Source organism: Dermochelys coriacea, chromosome 4, assembly GCF_009764565.3.
Source record: "Dermochelys coriacea isolate rDerCor1 chromosome 4, rDerCor1.pri.v4, whole genome shotgun sequence".
Taxonomy (NCBI): Eukaryota; Metazoa; Chordata; order Testudines; family Dermochelyidae; genus Dermochelys; species Dermochelys coriacea.
In genome coordinates, this window is record NC_050071.1 from 127,311,525 (window position 1) to 127,335,778 (window position 24,254).

General features: G+C 44.5%; 1 protein-coding gene across 7 annotated transcripts in view; it reads right to left on the bottom strand.

Moving 5' to 3' along the window:
* The window catches only part of NSD2 (nuclear receptor binding SET domain protein 2), a 151,983-nt gene that overhangs the window by 26,362 nt on the left and 101,367 nt on the right, over positions 1 to 24,254 (bottom strand). For 6 of the 7 annotated variants that reach the window (XM_038400406.2, XM_038400412.2, XM_043512593.1 and 3 more), the window contains 6 exons: positions 22,987 to 23,118; positions 16,540 to 16,663; positions 15,338 to 15,538; positions 12,573 to 12,752; positions 10,077 to 10,233; positions 3,374 to 3,579 (listed from right to left, as the gene is read on the bottom strand). In XM_038400406.2, coding sequence (XP_038256334.1) covers positions 3,374 to 3,579; positions 10,077 to 10,233; positions 12,573 to 12,752; positions 15,338 to 15,538; positions 16,540 to 16,663; positions 22,987 to 23,118 — 1,000 coding nt within the window. Of the gene's footprint in view, positions 1 to 3,373; positions 3,580 to 10,076; positions 10,234 to 12,572; positions 12,753 to 15,337; positions 15,539 to 16,539; positions 16,664 to 22,588; positions 23,119 to 24,254 lie in introns of those variants that run through there. The other variant, XM_043512595.1, reaches the window with a different exon arrangement.

Sequence of the window (24,254 nt, forward strand, 5' to 3'; positions counted from 1 at the left end):
ACACTGCAAGTGAAGAAAACTAGAGTTTACTTACCTCTAAGGGGAGGTTGAGATGCATGATTTCCCCATCTGTATTCCACTCTGGGTACACATGTACTCCATGTGCCTGAGTCCATAAATTTTTACTAAGCCGCATTCATTGGTCCACACACAAGTAGTAGTTCTCTTTGTGCTCCAAACAGAGTATAATTAGAAAACGCAGACTGACACATCTCCACTTCCTTTTCTTACTGCAAATCGCGTGGGTTATGGAATACAAATAGGGACCACATATCTCAAAAAACCTCCAGTTACAGGTAAGTAACATCCACTGATACCACAATAGGAGGATGAAAAGCGCTGATTACTGCCAGATTGACCCATAGGGAACTGATAAAGGGACCTGATGTCTTAAGGGTCAATTAGTAAACTAGGATACCAGGGAACTCTGGAAACAACTAATGTTGTTGTGAACAAGAGGAGAAATGCTTCCCATTTGGCTGAATAATATTTCCTGGCAGACTCCTTCCTGATCTGATTGACAATGGATTGAACTGCTATTGAACATGAATGCTGTACATCTGATGTCCATCTGAATACCATGCCTTGAGCTGAAGATCTCGTTAAAAAAGGAATTGTCAATCTCCCATTTGAGGTCTGTTGAAAAATGTCTGCTGAGACTGAGACCTCATCGGTATGCTGGTGAGAGAGTGATATAATATCTGATTAACTAATTCCAGAGGTCGACTGTCTATACACAGAGGGAGGTATCCTGTTCTCCTGCTTGATTACAGAAGACTGTTATGTTGTCCAACATCATCTGGCTATAACGAGATCAGATGAGTGGGAGGAATGCATTGTAGGCCCAATGGACTACCCTTAGTTCCAGTAAATTGAACCTGTTGCCCAGGAAAAGGGGGGTCTGGCCCACCCTACTCTCCATGTTGCCACCGCAACCTTTATCAGGAAAAGTGGCATAAAGGAAGAAAAAGAAAAGAAGCTTCTTATATGTGGATTCATATGAGAGTTTATGAAGTCTGTCTTTACAGTCTGCAAATTTGACATAATTTAGGAGATCATATTTTGTTAAAACTACCTGGTAGTTAGCAACTCTGAACTGGAGACTAGCCAAAGAGAATACTTTCCTACCCAGAAGGCTGAGGCATTTAGTGACCTTGTCTAATAGACCAGTCTTGGAGTACTGCACCTGAACCTTTCTGTAGCCAACTGCACCACTAAGGAGTAGGGCACCAGATGAATGAATAAAAACTCTGCCCCCACTAGATGGCACAAAATATTGTTTCCAGGCTCTCTTCAGGGTATGGGACAAGAGGCAGGGGTGTGTCATACTGATCTGGTGGATCCAAAATGGCTCGGTTAACTGGAAGGGCCAATCTTGAAGAGCCAGATGATGTCCAGTAGGGTCTATTATGTGTCCTGGATCTCTGCAACAATTCCTGGTTGCTTGTGGTCATTGGGCGGAGAGGGAGATGAGGATGCAATCGCCTCATCCAGTGAGGAGGACAACATAACCATCAGAACTGTTGAGTCCAATTAAGCTCTCTCTTCTTCAAATTCTGATGGAGCCAACTGGCATCAGTTGGAACAGAGGGTTGGTGTGCTTCCTGCACAGATCCAGGGTGCCTGCTGTATGGATCACACAAGCTTCCCTAAGACCAGAACGCTCAACCAGAGGGGGAGGCCTCAAGGCATTGGGTACCAGCAGCCCCCTGTGTAGCCATATTTGGAATGAAGCGGATAGTTCCAATACTATCCTTGGCCTCTGACTGGGCTTGTTTCTCTTAGGGGAGAAACCCCATCTGTAGTATCAGATTTTTCTTGATGAAATGATAGGCTTCTATTCTATCAGTGTTGCTGACGGTACCAGTGGGAGGATGTTCTGGGTTGTGGTTGCAAGGCGGCAGTATACTCTTCCCGTCAAGATGTTTTTCCCAGGTGTAGAGATATCTCTAAGAAGAGCTGGGCCCAATATTAGGGGATACTGTGTGCCGAAAAGGTGAATATCTCCTCTAGCAAGGTAAAGGCTTCAGTCCCTCCCTAGTGTTTGAGGACTCCTAAGAAAAGTACCAGAGGATCAGATCATAAGGTGGTCTAATGTTAGGGGAAACCTCATGGAGAACATCAGAGCCATCAGATGGGGTCCCAGCATTGAACATCCAGATGGAATCATTAGGCACTGCTCATTAGGTTGTGGGATGGAGTTGGAGCTAGTATCGTTGGATCCTTCTTCCTTCACACCTTTCCTTCTTGGCTAGGTTTATATGGAACTAAATTCTTTAGGGCCCATTCACGAGAACTTGCCTGACTTTGACCGACATGGGGAAGAATCCTTTCTATTAGAGGCAGATATGTACCTGCCTATGTTCACATCCCCTACTCAACTGTGAGAGTTTCTTAGGCTTAATAATTTTTGCCTTGACACCAGAGCTTGTGTCTGGAGGGGAGGGAAGGATTCTGCATTTGGTGGCAATATGGGCTTCCCCAAGGCAATAAAGGGAGAACTGGTAGTCATCGCTGAAGACGACAGAACAGGAGCAGGGGAGACAATTCTTGAACCCCAGTCCCTCTTTACACAGAGAACAAACTATGTTAACTATGAAAACACTAAAAAACTAAACTATTAAAAGCGTATTCATAGGTTCACAGTATAGGAAGATCAAAGCAAACATGGAGGATGCCAACTCAGGCCATGTGGCAATAAGAAAAGGAACAGGAGAGGCATTGGTCTGCACTTCCCTTTACATTCTTGATTTTGAGCACTAGGAGAACAACTACGCATGTGGAGACCAATGGACACTACTTGCTAAAAACATTCAGACTCAGTTACATGTGTACCCACATGTGCAATACGTGTAGGAACCATCACTTGAAGAACGATCAGATTCACAGATTAACTGCCAATGTAAAATGGCTTTGCATGAGTGAAGTAAGTAGTATTTATTCTAACTTCATAATTATCAGCTTTTAAGCCTCTGCTGTATTTCAGTGTTACAGCATTCTGATATACACACATCCTTGTAAAATACAATGTACAGCAAAAGGAGGCACCATGGTTAACACTCTCCTTATTCATAGGATGTCAATATATTTAAAGGATTTTCTTAAAGTTTTGTGATGGTCATTTATGCTTAATGCTTGCCTATCAGAAAAGCAAAATTGTCAATGCATTGCTTAGGTTATACTCTGCTAGAAGTCTCGGAAACAAAGCTATTAAATCAGCGAAATAATAATAACTAAAGTGTTCTGAACAATTCTCCTGATGTATATTGTGACATCAGATACTACATAAGCAGACCTGGGCTCAGTATCCTGTTTAAAAAAAGCAAAGCATACACTCCACAAGATTAATTTTTGTTTGATTAAAGCTCTATACCAGTTTTGAAGACTTTCCCAATTCCTTTAATTCCTTGGTATCTACTTCCTCTGTCTCCCTCCATATATGGAAACACACGAGCTTGATGTGTCCAGTAATAATCCTTAGAACCAAAGAAAAACACCGGAAATTCTCCAATTTCATGCTTCATTTTCTGGATATTTGGGGGAACATTTTTTGGATGGCAAACTTCTGCAGGCCACCATCTATCACAGAAGTACAAATAAAACAAAAAGGACAGCATTTTAGTCAAACCTTCCTCCAAAAGACAATTTAGCAACAGTAGCTTAATAGTAATCAATTATTATTACTTAATGTACTGTGAATAGGGTGTCTTGTAGAACAAGATTTAAGGGAGCAAATCACTCGACAACAAAACACAATAGAGCAGTTTTAAACCTAACCCCCCCCCGCAAAAAGCGGCCCTGCTCTCAATGCATTGGCATTTTAAACACTGCATCCAATCAATTCTCAAATTTCAAGAAATGTTCTAGGTATCAATGGGTAGAACACCTTATTGATTTTGATTAAAGTCAAAAACCAGCAAGGAGAAACTAGGGGACACAGAGCTGCTCACATCTGAGTAACAAAACCAACAGCTTTAACCAGGTCTTTAATTAATTGTCTATAGATCAAAGAACTGGTTGATGGTTCCATTAATACCTTCCAGCAGAACATTCTGCCCCTCAAACTCAGTTCTACTCATTGTTCCAAAGGAGTTTAAAATGCTGACACCCTGAAAGACTTCTCTCCCAAACTGAAAATATATAATCTAGCCAGCTACAGATTATAATCTTAACAATACATATTTGCATATGTCTCAGATAGAGGGGGATATGAAAGTGGCACACAAAGACTTTGGAAGGGAAGAGGAGGTTACTTATCTGTAACCGGAGGTTCTTTGAGATGTGTGGTCCCCATCTATATTCCACTGATGATTATACGCATGTGCCCTGAGTCAAGCCAGAGCTTTTGAAAGTAGTAGTGTCCCTTGGTTCGCACATGAACTCTTGCTCTGCCTCACGGTTTCGACAGAGACAATAAAGGGCGAGGTGGACCAACTGCACCCTCAGTTCCTTCACTGCAAATTGCACAGCAGAGGGTAAAGAGTGAATCATTGGAATGCAGATAGGGACCACACATCTTGAAGAACCTCCAGTTACGGGTAAGTAACTTCTTAAGAGTGATTGTCCCTATTTTATTCAACTGAGGGTAGTGCCTAATTAGGAGGAAGGTGTGAGGAAGATGACAGAACTAAGGAACGGAGAACAGCCACGCTGAATGACGCATCCATCGCAGAGTCCTGCACCAGGGCATAATGGGAAGACAAGGTAAGTATCAAACTCCACGTGTCCTCCCTACATATGTCCATGAGTGGCATATTGTGAAGTGTGGCTATAGTTGATGCTTGCCCTCTTGTGGAGTCGGTTCATACCCCAAGGGGTGGAGACAGTCCCAATAATCGATACAGGGTGATGCACCCCAAAACCCACTTAGAAATCCTCTGAGTGGAGCTGGCCTGCATTGTAATCCTTTCCTCTATAGCAACAAATAGTCTCGGCTTCGTCCTCTGCAGGTTAAAGGCCAGAGATCTACAGACATCAAAGGGGCGAAGGCACCATTCCTCCATTGAGGTGTGCGGCTTCGGAAAGAAGGAAGGTAAGCGTATGGGTTGGTTGAAGTGAAAGCAAGAAACAACTTTCAGAAGAAACTTGAGATGCAAGCGCAGGGAAATTTCATCTTTATGGAATGTGGTGGTTGTGAGGGGTGTCCGCCATCATGGCCCCCAGTTCTCCCACCCTTTTCACAGAGGTAATATCTACCAGGAAGGTTACTTTCATGAAGAGAACAGAAGCATGAGGCCTGAAGTTCGAAGGGCTATTTCATCAATGCTGTGAGGACAAGGTTAAGGTCCCACTGGGGAGCGATAGGGAGAACAGGAGGATAAGTTCAGATGAGGCCCTTTCAGAACCTTGCAGTCAATGGGCGAAGGAAAACAGAGTGCCGTTCCACAGGGGGTGGAAAGCACTAAAGACCACTATGTATACCTTAATGGAATTGAGAGCGAGTCCAGACGCTTTCAGGCACAGGAGACAGTCTAAAAGGAGAGGAACGTCTGCCGCCTCATAGGCGCAGGAGGCAAAACATTTCCACTTGATTTGGTAGGACTGCCTCATGGATCCTTTCCTGCTACTCGACAGGATGTCTTGTACATCTAGTGAAGATGCCCATCCAAAAACCAGGCTCTCAGGTGAAGCATCTGCAGATCAGGATGTCTGATCCTGCCATTGTGTTGTGTGAGCAGTTCAGGGAACATCAGTAGTGGAAACAGAGGATGCTTCAACATACAGAGAAGAGGAAACCAGAACTGATGAGGCCAGAATGGGGCAATCAGGATGACCGTGGCTCTCTCCCGCTGAATCTTGTGGAGGACCTGGGGCAGGAAGGGTATGGGGGGAAGAGGCATAACTGATATGATTGGACCAGCAAATGACATGGCCATCACCTTGGGAACAGGCTCCAATCCCATCCCTGGAAAAGTCCTGGAAGCATTTGGTGTTAGCGTGGGAGGCAAAAAGATCCCTGTTTGGAGTCCCCCAACGGTTAACAATGCCCGTGACCACAGAGTCGTCCAGCTCCCATTCGTGGTCGGCCATGAAATTCCTGCTGAGAGCATCCTCAATCATATTCCGAGTCCCTGGGAGCCACTGACAATAGAATACTGTGTGTGATGCACCATTTCCAGAGGAGAACTGCTTCCGCAAAAAAGCACTGGTGACCTTATGCCCCCTTGCTTGTTTATGTAGTAAATGGTGGCGGTATTGTCTGACATGATGAGAACATGACGGGAACAGATGGGAGAGGAGAAATGCATGCTGCTCTCATCATCTGAAGTTACAGGATGTTGATGTGTATCCCAGATTCCCAAATGGTCCAACTCCCTTGTATAATGTGTTCGCCCACATGGGCACCCCATCTGTCAAGCGTCGTGCTTGGGGAGGACAGAAAAAAAGGCATCCCAGTGCACACCTAAGCTGGGTCTGTCCACCACCAAAGGGAGGAAAGAACCTTGGGGGTGGGGGACTGTCAATGGGTTGTCCATGGAATGGAGCCTCAGGAATAGACTCTCTGTAACCACAGCAGTAGTCAGCGGAAGTGAAGGTGAGCAAATGGGGTGAAGTATGTGCACACCATCATGTGGCCAAGTAGAAAAAGGGTTAGATGGATATTTATGTGGAAGAAAGTGTCCCGCATATCGAGAGCCATAAACCACATGCTTCTTTTTAGCAAGGGTATGACGGCTGCAAGAGTGACCATACAAAATTTTGGCTTCTGTATGAAGTGGGTGAAACGACTGAGATCTAGGATTGGTCTCCATCCTCCCTTTTTCATGGGTACCAGGAAATAGGTACAGAAGAACCCTGCACTCTGAAAGGTTGTGGGAACAGGTTCTATTGCTCTTCTCTGAAAGAGGAAGTCCATCTCTAGGGTAAGAATACTGTCATGAAAGTGGTCTCGAAGGTGGGATCAGGACGGAGGATATGGATGAGGTAGCATCATGAATATGATCGTATAGTCATATCTGAATGACATCCAGGACCTCACTCCACACTGGTAGAAAAAGAGTGCTAGATAGCTCTCAAAGAGGGTGGGTTGTAAAAACTGTGGGGTCCAAGGTGGTTGATAGCTCTCTTAAAAGGCACTCAGAAATATCGCTTACTCAAACATGGAGTGTGTGATGTTGAAGACTGTGCTGACGGACCAGGCAGATGGGGCCATTGGATATTTCAATGCTTATAGGGAGGCTCAGATGGAAGAACTGAGGAGATCTGTGCCGTTATGCTGGAATGGACAATAGAATTCGTACTTGGGAGCTGGCGTATAAATATCAAGCAATTGCAGGGTGGCTCTAGAGTCTTTAAGGGAGTCCAGGGAATCAGTCTTCTGGTTAAAGAGCCGAGATTCATCAAAAAGGAGGTCCTCAATTGTGTTCTGTATCTCCCTTGGGAAACGAATCCAACGCATCCTCCTCATGACAATTCCTGTGGCCACAGTGCGCAAAAATGTGTCCGCTGAATCTACTGCGGCTGGAGCGTTGTCTTGCCGATCTGTTTGCCTTCTTCTAAAATAACCTGGAAGCAGATATGATTCTGCCAGGGAAGCTTGTCCACAAGGTCTAACTGGCCATAATTCAAAAAGTCATATATTGCCAGTAATGCCAGGTAATCAGAGATGAGAAACTGAAGGCTGGTTGAAAAAAAAGACCTTATGACCTAGGAGGTCAAATCTCTTATCCTCCTTATCTGTCAGAGTGGAATGTGGGTGTTGTTGCCTAGCCTATTCAGTAGCAGCCTGAATAACCAGGGAATTGGGCGAGGGGTAAGAAAACAGAAACTCAGATCCTTTTTAGAGGAGCATATCTTTTTTTGCCCCCTTCGAGGTATGTGCGAAAGTGGCCAGGTTATCCCACACAGTGCGTGCCCGCTGAAGAATGGCATTGTTGATTGGTAGCACCACCCTAGCTGGTAATGATGCATGAAGAATGTCAAGTAATTGATGTTGGCTGTCCTGCACCTCCTCCAGGGGAACGTGGAAGGCATCAGCCACCCTCCATATCAATTCCAGGAACTGGTGGTAGTTGGCTGGGATGGGGAGGAAGGAATTTACACTGCTGCATCTGGAGACAATGGGAACCGCTCCAGAACTGGCGGCACCGGAGTCAGGCTAGCCGGTGCATCTTCCGAACCTGGTTCCGAACATCTACTAGATGAAGGCCCGAGTGGCGAGATGGGGGACTCCTCTCAGGTGGATCGGGCAAATTCTGAAGGGGGATATTAGGGCCAAGGCACAGTACAGCCAATCAGAAAAATCCAGCAGTTGCTGCAGTGGACAACACAGAATGGGGTACCAGTGGCTCCTGAGGAAAGAGAGGATATTGCTACTGAGTAGGTTAAACCTTCTGGTATTTATGTCAGCGGTACAGAAGAGGCGGACCTGGTGTTCCATCTCAGTCCTCCAATGTGAGAAGTCACAGCCTTGCTTGAATTGCAGCGTTGTCAGAACTCAAGTGAGTCACAGGGGTGCGCTCAGGAACATGATCCAAAGGCAGCAAGTCCAATGCAAGGGAGCAGGGTCTCTTATGAGGCAAATGCACTGGGAGACGTGGCAATCTTACCTCATCCAGGACAAACAGTTCATGAATGGAGAACTGCCTCAGAACCGATGATTCCTGTGACTTTGGTGGTACCAATCCAGAAGGTGCACACGGCTCAGTAACTGGAACCAGTGGATCCAGTGTTCTATGTGACTTCTTGCCATGCTTGTGAGCCTGGGAACGCACTGCTTTTCCATGACTTAGAGGATGCAAAGTCCTTCTTGGGCCTTAAGGAAAGTTTACTGTCATGCTTATGACATGCTTCCTTGCCTCATGGCTAGTCCCTGGCATGGGGTCCTTACTACTGGTAGAACCAGATTGGGACTCTGCAGTAGGAGGCGTGCTCCTCGACTGCTCAAGCCGATGTACAGAGTGGTTCCCTGGCCTAGATCCGACTGCAGCCTCATGGTGATCTCTATGAGGTGCTTCTTGAAGCGGAGAGCCCGGCCTTTCTAGGTATGGGTTGGGAAGGAGAGACAGATGCATCTTGATGCAACGTGGACTTCCTCCAAGCAGTAAAGGCAGCGTTGGTGCTCGTCACTGATCAAAAATGAGCGAGGGCAGGAAGTGCAGATCTTGAACCCTGGAGTCTTCAGCATAATCCAGTACCCAAGCGTGGGTACTGGAGAATGAAGGGGGTCAGTAAAACAGTATCCCGAAGTCCTTAAAATCCTAAAACCTACTGCTAACACTAAAACTACTACAAAAATAACAAAATACTGAACTGTATACAAGCATAAAACAGTCTTTTTTTCCCCTGTATTGAGGAAAGTGCGTCACAAGAGACTAGAGAACAGATAATGCTCTGAATTGGACCATATGGTGGCGAGAAGGATCTGAGGGCCTGGTCAGTCCGCCTTGCCCTTTATCACCTCAATCAAAACCATGAGGTAGAGCAAGCGCATGTGCGGACCAACAGACAATACTATTTTCAAAAGCTCAGGGTGCATGTGCATAACCATTAGTGGAATACAATAGGGACCATCACTGAAATGAGAGAGGGATACAAAGAACGATTGATGTGTGCCATGAGCCTGGCCTACAGAAGCAGTGGGTGACACTCTAGTCTAGACACAGGGTAGACTAAAATAGGAGCAGTTACAAGGGAAATGGGGGGGGACACACACAGCTCCTAGCATGGGGGAAATGGGGATCCCTGGTAAGGGAGAGGGGACACACAGAGCCACTGCATGGGGCAAGGAGAGAATGGGTCACAATAGTATGGGGGAAAAGAGCATGGGATAAACAGCTCCTGGCCGGGGGGGGGTAGAGAATTGAGGGGCACATAGAGTTGCTGAGAGTCCCTGAAATAGAAGAGGATGACAGGGTAGCACACAGAACAGTTGTGGGGAGGGGGGGGGAAGGAGTCAAGCAAGGAACCCTTGGTTCACGCAGTGACCTTGGCCTCTAGAAGCACCAAAGCATGCAATCCCCTAGTTTAACAGATTTCCACATGCAAAACTTGTTTTCAAGTTACTTTCAGCAAAAGTAATTTTATATTATATTATATTTATATTAAATGAAAAAATGTAAGTCCATTCCTCAGACCTGTAATTTCCCAGTTTGACCCAAATGATATCCTGGAAACGGAGTTTCTTTCCTGCCCTACAGTCATTGCAGTACCAGCTACCATCTGGCATTTCAATATTTAAACAGTCTGGGTGAAACGCTGCAGGACATGACTCACAGCACAACAGGCTTCCTCCTGTACCAAAAAAAAAATAAAAATAAAAATTGGAAGTTCAAGTTTCAAGGGGGAAAAAAAGTTTAGCATTTCAGTCTGATTTAAATCACAATAGCATGTAATTGGACACTACATTTTTTAAAAAACTGGTTAAAACATACTGATCTGCAACAAATGGATACCACCCATTCATTTGAAAAAGCCACAGAAATCCTCACTAACTTGGGTGAACAGACGACTCTGATTAATAAATTATACAAACTAGCAATATGCTGTGTTTTTATAGTCCTATTTAGCTATGACACTCTGAGTGAGTTTTCTAGACCTGAAAAAGAGCTCTGTGCAAGTTTGAAAGCTTGTCTCTCACAGCAACAGAAGTTGGGCCAATAAAAAAATATTATCTCACCCGCCTTGTCTCACAAATTAGCACATGAACGAACAGTAAAATAAAAGCTAGGATAATGCATCACAATTTGTAATTACTCCATTTTATTTTAACAATTGCATTTTAATTTATGACAATATAAAATTTTAATAAAAATTAGTATCTACAGAATTTTTCCAACAAAATTTTATCGAGGAGAGGGATATCACATCACTATTTTGCATGTGTCACATTTGGTACCCCAAAGCAACACTCTGGCAACCCCATATTTAACATGGTGATATAATTATGTTGCATTTTGTACAAAGCATGCTTTGTGAGCTATCATTTTAAAAGTCTTGATCTGCTGAACATCAATATCTGGTTGGATTGTATGTGCTATCATTGTATGAGAAATTATGAAGTTTTGCTATATGTGTGTGTTACTGAAATATGTTGGGAAACACCCACAACCAGCCTTTCAGGTACAACAATGGAGAAGCCAGACAGCGTTGATGGCCCAGTAAGGGGAATACACACGCACAAGGACTACCCCAGGAAGTATATACGATGGAGACCTCTCAGAGAGAACACGTAGACAATGGAGACTACTTGACTCACCTCATAGCAAAAGATCTTTCCAGCAAGCTGGAGGATCCTATAAAGGAGGGGAAGTGACATCATCATTTCTCCTCTCTCCCCCCACAACTCAACACCTGGAAACACATCTGGAGGACAAAGACTGAACTGGGGAGGTGGTTCCAGGCTGGAAAGGAGAATCCCAGCTTGTGTATTAAGGAACTATACCATCAGGGTAAGAAACTACTTAATTCATATCCTGTCTAGTTTATAGAACTCAGATTGCGATTTTACTTTTATTTCTTAGGTGATCAACTTTGATCTGTATGCTTACCACTTATAGTCACTTAAAATCTTTCTGTAGTTAATAAATCTGTTTTATATTTGACCTAAAACAGTGAGAGTTTTGCTTGAAATGCTTGGGAAATCTACTCAGGAACAAGAGCTGGTGCATATCCTCTCCAAATTGTGGTGGTGGATTGGGTAATAAACTTACACTGGTCAGCCTTCTGACCAGGGCAAGATGGTACAGCTCTGGACTTTAATAGGGTTTAAAAACAGAACTAGATAAATTCATGGAGGTTAAATCCATAAATAGCTATTAGCCAGGATGTGTAAGGAATGGTGTCCCTAGCCTCTGTTTGTCAGAGGTGGAGATGGATGGCAGGAGAGAGATCACTTGAACATTACCTATTAGGTTCACTCCCTCTGGGGCACCTGGCATTGGCCACCGTCAGCAGTGGGCTGGATGGACTTTTGGTCTGACCCGGTATGGCCATTCTTATGTTCTTGGGTCGTAGGGCTTGGGAGGTGTGGGGAATTGGCTGGAGACTCTCTATTTTTGATTCATGAGTGGCTAGTAAGTATTCATGTAATGCAGCTGCGTGTGTCCCTGCCTTTGGACGTCTGTGTTAAGTGTAGTACCTGAGGAGGTGTGCAGGTTGTCACAGCATCACAGTGTGAGAGGAAGCCGAGGTTGGTGAGACATACCACATTTCCAGGTTGCATCCTGTCACAGTGTGCATGAATTTTCAAGTAGGAAGTTAAGCAAACTGTGGCTTAACAAGCTTCCACAGTGTTTACTTAATTTGTCATCAGGTGTGGTAGTTTGCTTCCTCCATGTTGTAATCAGCATTGTGCACACTGGCTGCACTCATTAAGCTTCTCTGCCTAACAATTAAATCAAAGGGTAGTTGGACAAAGTGGAAGTAAAAAAACCCAAAAAACTTCATGACACCTGCAGCTAACAAGATACTCCAACACCTTCAACAACACTTTGAAGAAATCTGAAGTTACACCATGTGTCTGGTGTTTTTCTTTAAATATCTTAATAAAATACATTAAAGTGAAAAATGAATATTTAGATGTTGATTATACTTTTAGAAAAATAATAAAAAAGATTTGTATATCTATTTACCTTTTGAGCACACAAAGCACCAGCTCACATTGATGTGTGCATGATGACTTTTTCCTTTCATGGCAGTGAAATGATTGGTACAAACGATGCTGTTGGAAGTGATCACTGCACACCCTGCAGCAATGCAAACATCGCCAGCATGGTAAGCGACAGGACAGCGAATACACCGCATCATTTTGCCTAGTAAAAGAAGAATACTTCTATGTTATCTTTCTTAACTAGCGATTTAATTGGTCTGCAGATATCATGCAAAAAAATGTGTTTTATTACTGCACAATGTAGCCTATAAACATACATAAAAATGTAATGAACACCATATCTTTAAAAACTGTGCATTTAAATTCAATCAGAATATTGAATTAATGAAGGTTTTCTGCACTGAGTTTTGCTTTTAAGGAAGAAGAGATCCCACACTGAATTAAAGGCACTGTAACTTTCTAATGTGAAGAGCTTCACCAAAGGGTCTCCAAATTAAGCATTTAATTGCACTATATTATTTATATAAATATTCCCAACGCTCTCTCAGTTGCACTCTCCCATATCTGTCGTATCTAATTTCTAGGCTGTTTAGGAAAGAGATGTCTAACTTTCAGTATTTATTTTGATACATGACTGGCACAACTTGACAAGGCACAAGTAAGAATACTTATAATGACAGATAATTATGTGTGTACTTCTACATGTAGTTTTCCAGATAATACACTCCATATTGAATATGTGTATGGAGATCTGCAATTGGCACATACTAAAGGGCAAATTCTGCTACTCTTACTCACGTAAGTACTCATTTGCAGGAGTAGTCCAGCTAACATTAACAAGACTACATATGCAAGTGCTGAAGGAATGGGGCCTGAAGCAGTAAAGAAGTGGTATACTACATAGGTGCCTTATGGCATTTCAGTCTATTTTAACATTTTTTCCAACCATTTTTCTACTTTACACATAGCACACACTCCTTCTTGAGTTGTTCTGAATTATCAAGGTGAAAAAAACACATTTTTATTAGGGCAGTTGATTAACCACAGTTAACTCATGCGATTAACTAAAAAAACTTAATCGTGATTAATCGCAGTTTTAATCGCACTGTTAAACAATAGTATACCGACTAAAATGTATTAAATATTTTTGGATATTTTTCTATATTTTCAAATATATTGATTTCAATTACAACACAGAATACAAAGTTGACAGTGCTCACTTTACATTACTATTTTTATTACAAATATTTGTACTGTAAAAATGATAAAAGAAATAGTACTTTTCAATTCACCTCATACAAGTACTGTAGTGCAATCTCTTTATCGTGAAAGTGCAACTTACAAATGTAGATTTTTTTTGGTCACATAACTGCACTCAAAAACAAAATAATGTAAAACTTTAGAGCCTACAAGTCCACTCAGTCCTACTTCTTGTTTAGCCAACCGCTAAGACAAACAAGTTTGTTTACATTTAGGGGAGGTAATGCTGGCTGCTTATTTACATCATCTGAAACTGAGAACATGCGTTTGCATGGCACTTTGGCACATAAATACCTTGCAATGCCAGCTACAAGTTATGCTAAACATTTGTATCCACCTTCATGCTTTGGCAACCATTCCAGAGGACATGCTTCCATGTGGATGACACTTGTTAAAAAAATAATGCGTTAATTGAATTTGTGACTGAACTCCTTGGGGGGAGAATTGTATGTCTCCTGCTCTGTTTTACTGAGCCTGGGGGAGGGTGTTGGGGTGCAGGAGGGAGTGAGGGGTACAAGCTCTAGGAGGGAGTTTGGGTGCAGGAGGGCACTCTGAGCTGGGGCAGAGAGTTGGGGTGCAGGAGAGGGTATGGGATCCTGGCTCTGGGAGGAAGGTCAGGGCTGGGGCAGGGGTTTTGCGTGCAGGCTCCCGCCGGATGGCACTGACCTTGAGCGGATCCCGATTGGCGGCACAGCAGGGCTAAGGCAGATTCCCTGCTTGTCCCAGCCCCACGCTGCTCTCAGAAGGGGCCAACGTGCCCCTACAATCCCTGGGTGTGTATGTGAGGGAAATGGGATGGGCCATGTCTGTGGCTCCGCACCTTGCCCCTCTGCAGGCACTGCCCCTGCAGCTCCCATTGGCTACAGTTTCCCATTCCTGGCCAATGGGAGCTGCAGGGGTGGTGCTTACAGGAAGGAGTAGTGCATGGAGACCCCTTCCCCCTCCTCCCCTGGGGCTGCAGAGGCATGCTGGCCGCTTCCAGGAGCAGCGTGGGGCCAGGGCAGGAAGGGAGCCCCACTACATCGCTGGACTTTTAGTGGCTGGAGATAGCGATCGACTGGGAGTCTCCAGGATCGACCAGTCAATCATGATCAACCGGTTTGTGACCACTGTATTATTTAACAGTGTGATTAATCATGCAATCAATTTTTTTAATGACTTGACAGCCCTAAGTTTTTATTGTTATACATAAAATAAGTACATAAAGAAGAAGTAGCCATATGGAATTTTACTCAACTTAGGAAAAAAATTACCTTTGATCAGGGATCCATCATGAAATACATAAATCTGAAAATAATTTTCTTTCAGAAAACTATAACTAGGGCTTTGAGTGAAACTGCCTCTTTAATTATAACCAGAGTTCTCCTACCACATCACTATAATAAAGTACGTTCAATGAGTTGAACAAGATTAATAGCTCAATTGGCAGAGGTACCTTTCATTCTTTATGTACAACAATGCTAGTTGGAGCTAAACAATAGCAACTCAAAAGTTCATGAAAAAATTCTGAAAAAAATGAAGGAATACCTTTTGATATTCTTGGATTTGAGGGGTTAGTAACATGACAGCTCACACAGCTGTGGAGAGGACATCTAAAACCTCTGTTCTCAAACACAGTAAGATGAAATTTTCTCACACAAGCTTCATGATAGAATTTACCGCACTGGGATACAATACAGCGTTTCACATCTGTCTTTCTCTCCTTACACACAAAACACGTGTGAACACCTAAAAATAAAAGTAAGAAAAGTAACATCCTATTTCTTACTTGAGTTTCTGTACTTAGGCTATATTTGGCTGGTGGGGGGGGGGAACATGTTACTTTATAACTTTGAGAATTGAAGGGCTTCTAATCAACCCATCCCAAAACAAATCAAATCAAATATAACCACAATATAAATCAATTACTGTTTAAATTTTACACAGTTAAACTCCAATTCCTCAATCACTGACTTGCTTACATGTTCTTATTTAACGAACCTCTTACTACCACAGGAGTACAATAAGGGCAATTCTTTTTAACAATGAAGTCAATAACATTGGTTGTCTGTGATTCTGCAGAAGCCAAGATCAGCCTACAATGTGAGAAAGTTTATGAAGCTTATTTCTGTGCCACTTGAAAACCAGGTCTTGAAAACTTCATTATGCTTCACAGTTTTCTTCAACAAGGTTCGGTATGTTTTCTGTTTGAAGATGCAACAGGACTATAATAATTTTTAAGTCATGTTTAAGTATTATAAACCAGCCGTAGTTATTACAGGAGAAAAAGCAACAAAGATTAATAGCAAGAAGTACAGTTAGGCTTTTTATAGGATGAAGAGGAGATTGAAAAATGAGAAGATTAAGGGGAAAAACAGACCAAAAAAACAAACAAACAAAAAAAAAAACCCAGGAATTGTTGAACCTACTTCTTTTACCTGATTGTAGGACTTCTTATGCCCTCCACAGGTTTTGAGTCTTCTGGAATTACATATGACGACAAGTATTCTGCAAGTGTAAGGATTATGCACTGCAGATGCTAAACTAGCTCAGGGTGCACATAGTTTCATCTCAAAATGCTGGGTTTCTAGCACATACACGAAGAGACAAAATTAATGATAAGGTCATCCTGCCTGGCTCCAGGAGAAAAATGGTTCCTTCAGATATACATACTCTGAGCTAACAAGATTTGTTAGAACAAATGATATGACTACTATGGCTTTTTATTAATAGAAGTGGACAAGACTTGCCTGATGTACATTCACGACAAACAAATTTTCCTGCTGGTCTTCCAGGGAGCCCAAGGCAGCTTACATGAAAAGCTCCAAAGCATAGGCCTTCACACAGCAGGAGATCACCTGGTTTTTCACACAGCTTTTAAATCAGAAAAGTATTGAGCGTTAAAAATACGCATATTGGATTAATTATTTTCTTCATTATTTCTCCCACCCACATCTCCTCTCACTCTTCCTATCTGAAGTGGAGGAAAAGACAATTCTACAACCAGCAGATTATCTAGTTTCCAAGCAGAAATGTTTTTTCCATTCCTACAAATATTTAGGATGTATTTAGTAAAGACAAAATATTTACACGTATGCCATCTAGACACACACACACAGAGCGCTAAATAATGTAGATTCAATCTAATAAGAACAAAAAGATTTTAAACAGTTTTTCTACATGTTGAAATTGCAGACTAAGTAAGGTTAAAAGCAACCTTATTTTCTCCTTACCAGGAATCATTAACTTAACATGGTAGGCCTTGTGATACTTCCATGCCTGAACTGTCAGCATTGGCACATGAATAAAAAGCGATTACCTACCTTTCCGTAACTGTTGTTCTCCGAGATGTGTTGCTCATGTCCATTCCATTTTAGCAAAAAGAAAAGGAGTACTTGTGCACCTTAGAGACTAACAAATTTATTAGAGCATAAGCTTTCATGAGCTACAGCTCACTTCATCAGATGCATACAGTGGAGAGATTTTATATACACAGAGAACATGAAACAATGGGTGTTATCAAATAGAGTGTAACAAGAGTGATCAGGAAAGGTGAGCTATTACCAGCAGGAGAGCGGCGGGCATCTGATGAAGTGCGCTGTAGCTCATGAAAGCTTATGCTCTAATAAATTTGTTAGTCTCTAAGGTGCCACAAGTACTCCTGTTCTTTTTGCGGATACAGACTAACACTGCTGCTACTCTGAAACATTTAATTTTAGGTGTGTGCACGCCCACATGCACAGTTCTCAGAGATTTCTGCCTTAGCGGTATCTGTAGGGCCAATATGAGTGGTGCTCCCATTTGTTGGTATATCAGGCACTGCTGGCCCTATGTCCTCTCAGTTCCCTCTTGCCGGCAACTCCGACAGAGAGGTAGGAGGGTGGGAAATGGAATGGACATGAGCAATACATCTCAAAGAACAACATTTATGAAAAGGCAGGTAATTGTTTTTTCTTTGAGTGCTTGCTCATGTAGATTCCATTTTAGGTGACTCACAAGCAGTATCCATGGATGTGGGCTCGGAGTTCACAGCTTAGCAGCTTGCAGTACTGCCCTACCGAAGCCAGTATCATCCCGGGCCTACTGGGTCAGTGCATAAATGGGACGTTAATGTGTGGACAGATGACCAGGTGGCCACTCTACAGATGTCCTGGATAGGCACATGGGCCAGAAAGGCTGCCGAAGAGGCCTGTGCCCTGGTTGAGTGGGTGGTGACAATCGCAGGGGCTGGCACCTTCACTTGGTCATAGCAGAAGTGAATGCAGGCAGGGATCTGCAAGAATAGCTATTCTTTGAGTGGACACAGGGTGACCTTTCATTCTGTCGGCCACAATGACGAATAACTGCGTCGACTTATGGAACGGCTTGGACTGGTCAATATAGAAGGCAGAGCCCCTTCTGATGTCTAGGGCACGTAGCCTGTGCTCTTCCTTGGACCTATGTGGCTTCGGAAAGAAGACTGGTAATAAACGTCCTGGCTCGAAATGAAACGCGAATAAGACTACCTTGGGAAGCAACGCCAGGTGCGGCCTTAGTTGGACTGTGTGCAAGACCATGTAAGATAGCTCCAAGGTAAACACCCCCGAATCTCGGATACTTGGTGGACCGACATCACCGCAACCAAGAATGCAACCTTCCAGGAGAGGAGGAGGAGGAGGGAGCAGAAAGCCAGCAGCTCAAAGGGAGGACCTGCAAACTGTGACAGCACCAGATTCAAGTTCCACGGAAGGACGGGGTCCGTGACATGCTGGTAGAGGCACTCTAGGCCCTTAAGGAATCTGGCCGTGATATCCTGAGCAAAAACTGACCTGCCCTCAAATGGCGGGTGGAAGGCCAAGATGGCCACTAGATGGACCTTGATCGATGAGAGGGACGAGCCCTGGAATTTAAGGTACAGAATGTAGTCCAGAATAAGCTGCAACGAAACCCACTCGGGATGAACACCTGTCTGCAATCCAGCAGGTGAATCGTTTCCACTTGGCCAGGTTTTTCGCTCTGGTGGAGGACTTCCTATTTCCCAACAGAACGCATTAAACCTCAGGCGAGCACTGCTGCTCCTGTGCGTTTAGCCATGCAGCAGCCAACCGGTCAGATATAACACCGCCAGATTGGGTGCAGAAGACTGCCATGGTTCTGGGACAACAAGTCCAACCTGAGCGATAGCTGGAATGAGGTCACCACTGAGAGGTCCAGCAGATGATGGCACAGCCACACTGACACTGAGTATGACCCTGTCCTGTTTGATTTTCATGAGGACCCTTGGGTAGCAATGGCACCGGAGGGAAGACTTACATCAGAGCCTCCGACCACGTGAGCAGAAAAGTGTCCAACAGGGCTCCTCTGTCCATGCCCCCAGTTGAGATGACAATGTGGCATTTCCTGTTTTGTCTGGACACGAACAGGTCCACCCAGGGAGTTCCCCACCTGCGGAAGATGGAACTGACCACCTCCAGACGAAGGGACCATTCGTGGTGAGACGAGAACGTCCTGCTGAAGCGATCTGCCAAAGCATTCTTGGACCCTGGAAGGTGAGTAGCTATCAGATGGATGTTGTGATGTAGGCAGAAGTCCCAGAGCCAGAAGGCTTCCTGGCAAAGGGCAGACTGCCTGTTGATAAAGAACACCGTAACCATGTTGTCTGTCAGGACCTGAACCATGCTGTCTTGTATATGAGGCAGAAGGCTTGGCAGGCTAGTCAAACAGCCCCGAGTTCTCTGACGTTGGTTGAGGTTGTCGACCTCCTGAATGAGTTGCTTGTGAGAAGGGTCCCTGAAGAGGAATGGCAAAGGAGGGTGGGAGGGATGGTTGGCTATAAACTGCAAGGTGTAGCCTCTTAGACCCTTTGTCCTTTCACCTGGGAGCCCTCCAGGACCTAGACTGCGTCGGAAGAGGCAGAGGATGGAACGGCTTCCTGGACTGCTGACGGGTGTGCAAGCCCAGGGATTAGAGGGTGGCTCGGGAGTCCTTGAGCCCATGGAGCCTAGAGTCAGTTAGCTCAGAAAAGAGCACCAAACCCTTGAACTGCAGGTCCTTGATTGTGGTCTGCATCTCTTGGGACAGTCCAGAAGCCTGCAACCAGGAGCTACGTCTCATGGCCACTGCCAACAAGACCACCCTAGTAGCCGAATCCATTGCATCCCAGGCCACCTGGAAGACTCCCCGGTCTACCACCATGCCTTTGCTCACCAATGCGGCAAACTCTTGGACACAATCCTGTGGAAGGGCCTTCGTGAACTTATTAAGGGAGTCCCAGAGCTTAAAAAGAAAAGGAGTACTTGTGGCACCTTAGAGATGCATCCGATGAAGTGAGCTGTAGCTCACGAAAGCTTATGCTCTAATAAATTTGTTAGTCTCTAAGGTGCCACAAGTACTCCTTTTCTTTTTGCGAATACAGACTAACACGGCTGCTACTCTGAAACCAGAGCTTAAAGTTATAACGTCCCAGCAGGGCATGGTGGTTAGAGACCCTAACTGTAAGGTGGCTGTCGAATAAACTTTCCTGCTGAATAAGTCGAGTCTTTTGGCCTAATTTTTTGGCGTTCCGCAGGGGTGACCCTGCCTGTCCTTTTCATTCACCACAGACACGACTAACGATGATGCGTGGGTATGAGTGTATAGATACTCTAAGCCCTTTGCAAGGACATAGTATTTCTTTTCCATTTTCTTTCACATCGGCAGAATAGATGAGGGGTTTGCCACACCAATTTGGTTATTTTGAGCACACCTGGGTGAACCGGCAATGCAATTTTTGCCAGTGTGGTGGCTGAGATGACACTGAAGAGATTGTCTGCCTCCTCAGTGACTTTCTCAATCTGCAGACCTAGATTTTCAGGCACCCGTTCAAAGAGGGCCTGGTGCTCCTTAAAATCGTCCGGGGGACTTCTGGTATGGGAGGGTCTGGCCACCACCTCATTTGGGGATGATGAGGACGATTGTGTCGCCTGAAGGATGGTGTCACCCCCTCTCTTGTCGGGGGAGGGCACCCTCAATGCCAGGGTATGGGTGTGCGGGCTCTGCTTCCACAGTGGAACCGTGTTCCGATTGCGGCACTGGCAGTACCTCAGCTGGCCCGATGCAGCCAGGAGGGGCTGGGAGTACTGGAGCGGCATCATCGACACCTCCCACGGGTTCCAGTATGGTAACTTGGGGGGATGGGGGAGGCACAGCCCCTGCTGTGTTGGAACCATGGCCGGAGCCACCTTGCTCTCCTGCGTTGGAGGAAAGTCGCCACGTCTCGACAACAGACTAAAATCACAGTCCGACCCTGACTACTGTCCCTCCGGTGACCATGGCGGGTCCGTTGAGGCCTAGATCTGCCTACTGAGCCTGGTAGGCAATCGACAGGGGAAACAGGAGTAACGCCGCCTGCCAGAGGAATGGTACCAAGGCGAGCACGAATGATGCCGAGATCCCGAATGAGACCTCCAGGATGGAGGCCAACAACAAGGAGACCTTCTGGGAGAGGGTGTTCGGCATCTAGGAGACCTATGGCCAGAGGGTCGTCAGTATAGAGAGCCACGCCACAAGACCAGAGTCCCTTGCCTAGTAGGAGGGGATATTGATAGAGATCTAGGCCTTCTGGCTGGCAAGACAGGCTGCTGTGCCGGGTCTCGAGGTCACAGCGACAGGGACTTGCACCTGCGATCCGGCAACTTAGGGTGTTACACCAGTCTATGCTGCAGCAACCCAGTGGTTTTCCCCTTTGGTGCCATGAGCGGAGCCATTTCAGTCACTGCGGAGCCGGTCGGCCTTTCTCCTTAGCCACTGGGACCACTTCGGACACCGAAGACCCCATCACTGGTGCATGACCTGATATGTCCTTTGCCCGTGGCCCCTCTCTCCTTTGGTGCTGAAGGGCTTCTTCAGCCTGTTCTTCGGCACAGGCAAAATGGAACACGCCGGTGATGCACGCCAAGGCCGAAGCGTTGGGCGTGGGTGCTGTGGTGGAGGGTTCCGATGCCGGATGACGAGCAGCCTCTATCAATAATGACCTCAAGAGAATATCCTGCTCTTTCTAGGTCCGCAGGTGAAAGATGGTACACCTGTCTTTCCTGTAGCCTTTACCCAGATGCTTAAGACAGCTATTGTGCGGATTGCTGATTGGCACTGGCCTGCTGCATGATGCACACAGCTTGAAGCTGGGGGAGCAGGGCATGCCCCGCTCAGGGTAAAGTCCCAAGTGGGACTCTGTTGACTAACACACACTATCAACTTACTGACTATTAAACTACGTACAACAACCACTAAACCAGTCAATGGACAAACGCTGCTGCTCTTGCGAAGCAAGACAAGGTGCTCCAACCAACCTTAACGGGCAGTAAGAAGGAACTGAGAGGGCACAGGGCTGGCAGCACCTGATATTGCACCACATGGGAGCGCCACAGCCAGCCCAACAGATACTGCTAAGGCAGAAATTGCCAATAACTGTGCACGTGGGCACGCACACACCTAAAATGGAATCTACATGAGCAAGCACTCGAAGAACTACTAAAAACTACCACGCTCTAATGACAGCACAGTTTAAGAGATTAGTCACCTCAGCATTTTAAAATAAATGTAATTTCATTATTACTATACGTAAAGAGTGTGAGAGAGAGAGAGAGAATTTGCTTGTTTGGCCCTTGAATACAAACCAGATATTCCCTGATGTACGTTACCTCATTTCACAAAAAATGATCTTTTTTTTTTAATACTGCTAGCAGCATTTAATTTTTTTAAAAAAAGCCTGACCATACCAATACCATCATTAAAGTGTTATTCATATCACAGTAGTGCCCAGAGGCCATAATCCGGGTCTCTCTGTGGTAGTCACTGACACTTTACAAATACACACACAGAGACAAGTCTCTGAGCTGTAGGGTTTACAATCTAACACTAACTAGTTACCTGCCCTCCTTTGAGAAAGGAATGATGTTTGTTTTGCAGTTATGGAAACTAAAGTGGAAAGGCTACATGATTTGCCCATGGTCAAACAGAGCAATAAACTAGAATTCAACAATCCCCGTCTTCTAGTCTAGTGCTCATATCACTAAACTATTCCTCCCTGAAGAGATGTAAATAACCCAGGCTTGGATGAAGCATTAACTCCCCCCGAGTCCCCAAAACCCTACTTCCAGTCTCAGTTTTGTATCTTTAAAAAAAAAATGTTTCTAGAGAGAAAACCCAACAGTAACAAATGACTAACTAATGTCTCTCACCTGACACACATATTCCTTTTTTGCTGCTGCTCCTCGCTCAGATTTTTTGGATGATATAGATGCTTCTGTCTGAGTCTCATCTGCACTTTCATAGGGTGACTCTGATCGCTCATCCCCTTGACCATCCGAGATCTGAAGATTAAATGTATGCATTAAATCTATCAAATTCACAGAGGAAAATGGCTGAGTGTAATCAGTTTTGTGAGAGAAAGTTACTAAAGGAAATATGAAGATGGAATTCTAGACTAAGACTGTGTCAGACTATATGCTTTGCCATCACAAAAGTAAATTTTCTTAAAAAACTAAAGTTATGTGTTGGTGGATGCCCTATAAAAAAGACTAATCATTGTTTTCACAGACTAAACAAATACCGTAGATAAAAATCTCAAGATCTTGCTGCATGCCATTTTAGAACCAAATTTTCTATTATAACTAGTCAAAGGTCAACAGATTGTACCATATGCACATGAATGGTCAATATGTTGTCTAAGGCATAGAAAACACGTTAGTAACTGTGCTTCTTTGAAGAATGTTGTCAGCAAATTCACACTTATTAGACTCATAATCAGTGCTGCTGAACTTTCGATACCTTGCAGAAAAAGCACTGCCCCACTGGTACAGCAGAAACATCACTTCATAAAAACTGAACTTTGGTGCCCCGCCTAGAATATGTGAGGACATCCCTAGCTACCTTGACTCGCTCCACTAAATCTCGGTCTCATGAGTGCACAGCTCCAAGGAAAAGGGAAAAGTAGGTAGGCCTGTAGTGTGAATATGCAGAGGCAACACTCTCAGAATCACCTTTACTATGGTAAATAACATTTTTCCCCTTTTTTCAGGGTGGCCTCTGAATATTCCTACCAGCAGGAGTCTAGCAAGCAAGCAATTCCTCCCTCACCCCAGAAGAGCAGTTGTGAAGAGCATGTTGTGAAGACTTCTAAATAAAAAAGGACTGCAAAACTGTCCTCTTGAAGTAAGCATCAGACCCAGAAGCCAAGTCAAAAGAGTAGTGCAGCATTCCTGAAGATTTCTACAATGAAAATGTTATGGAGACAGGCTATCAATGCCACTTTAGCCCTACACTAAAGCAAAGCTGAAGACGTCTGGTACTTGTCATCCTAGCTAACATATTTCAATACACAAATGAATTCTCTTGGAGACATTGCATGAAAATGAAATGGCCCTTTATGCTGACCCCAATAGCTACAAAACATCCAGCTGACTTCCTAAATGCTTTAGTCCTATTCCAAAAACAGGAATTAAAGCCC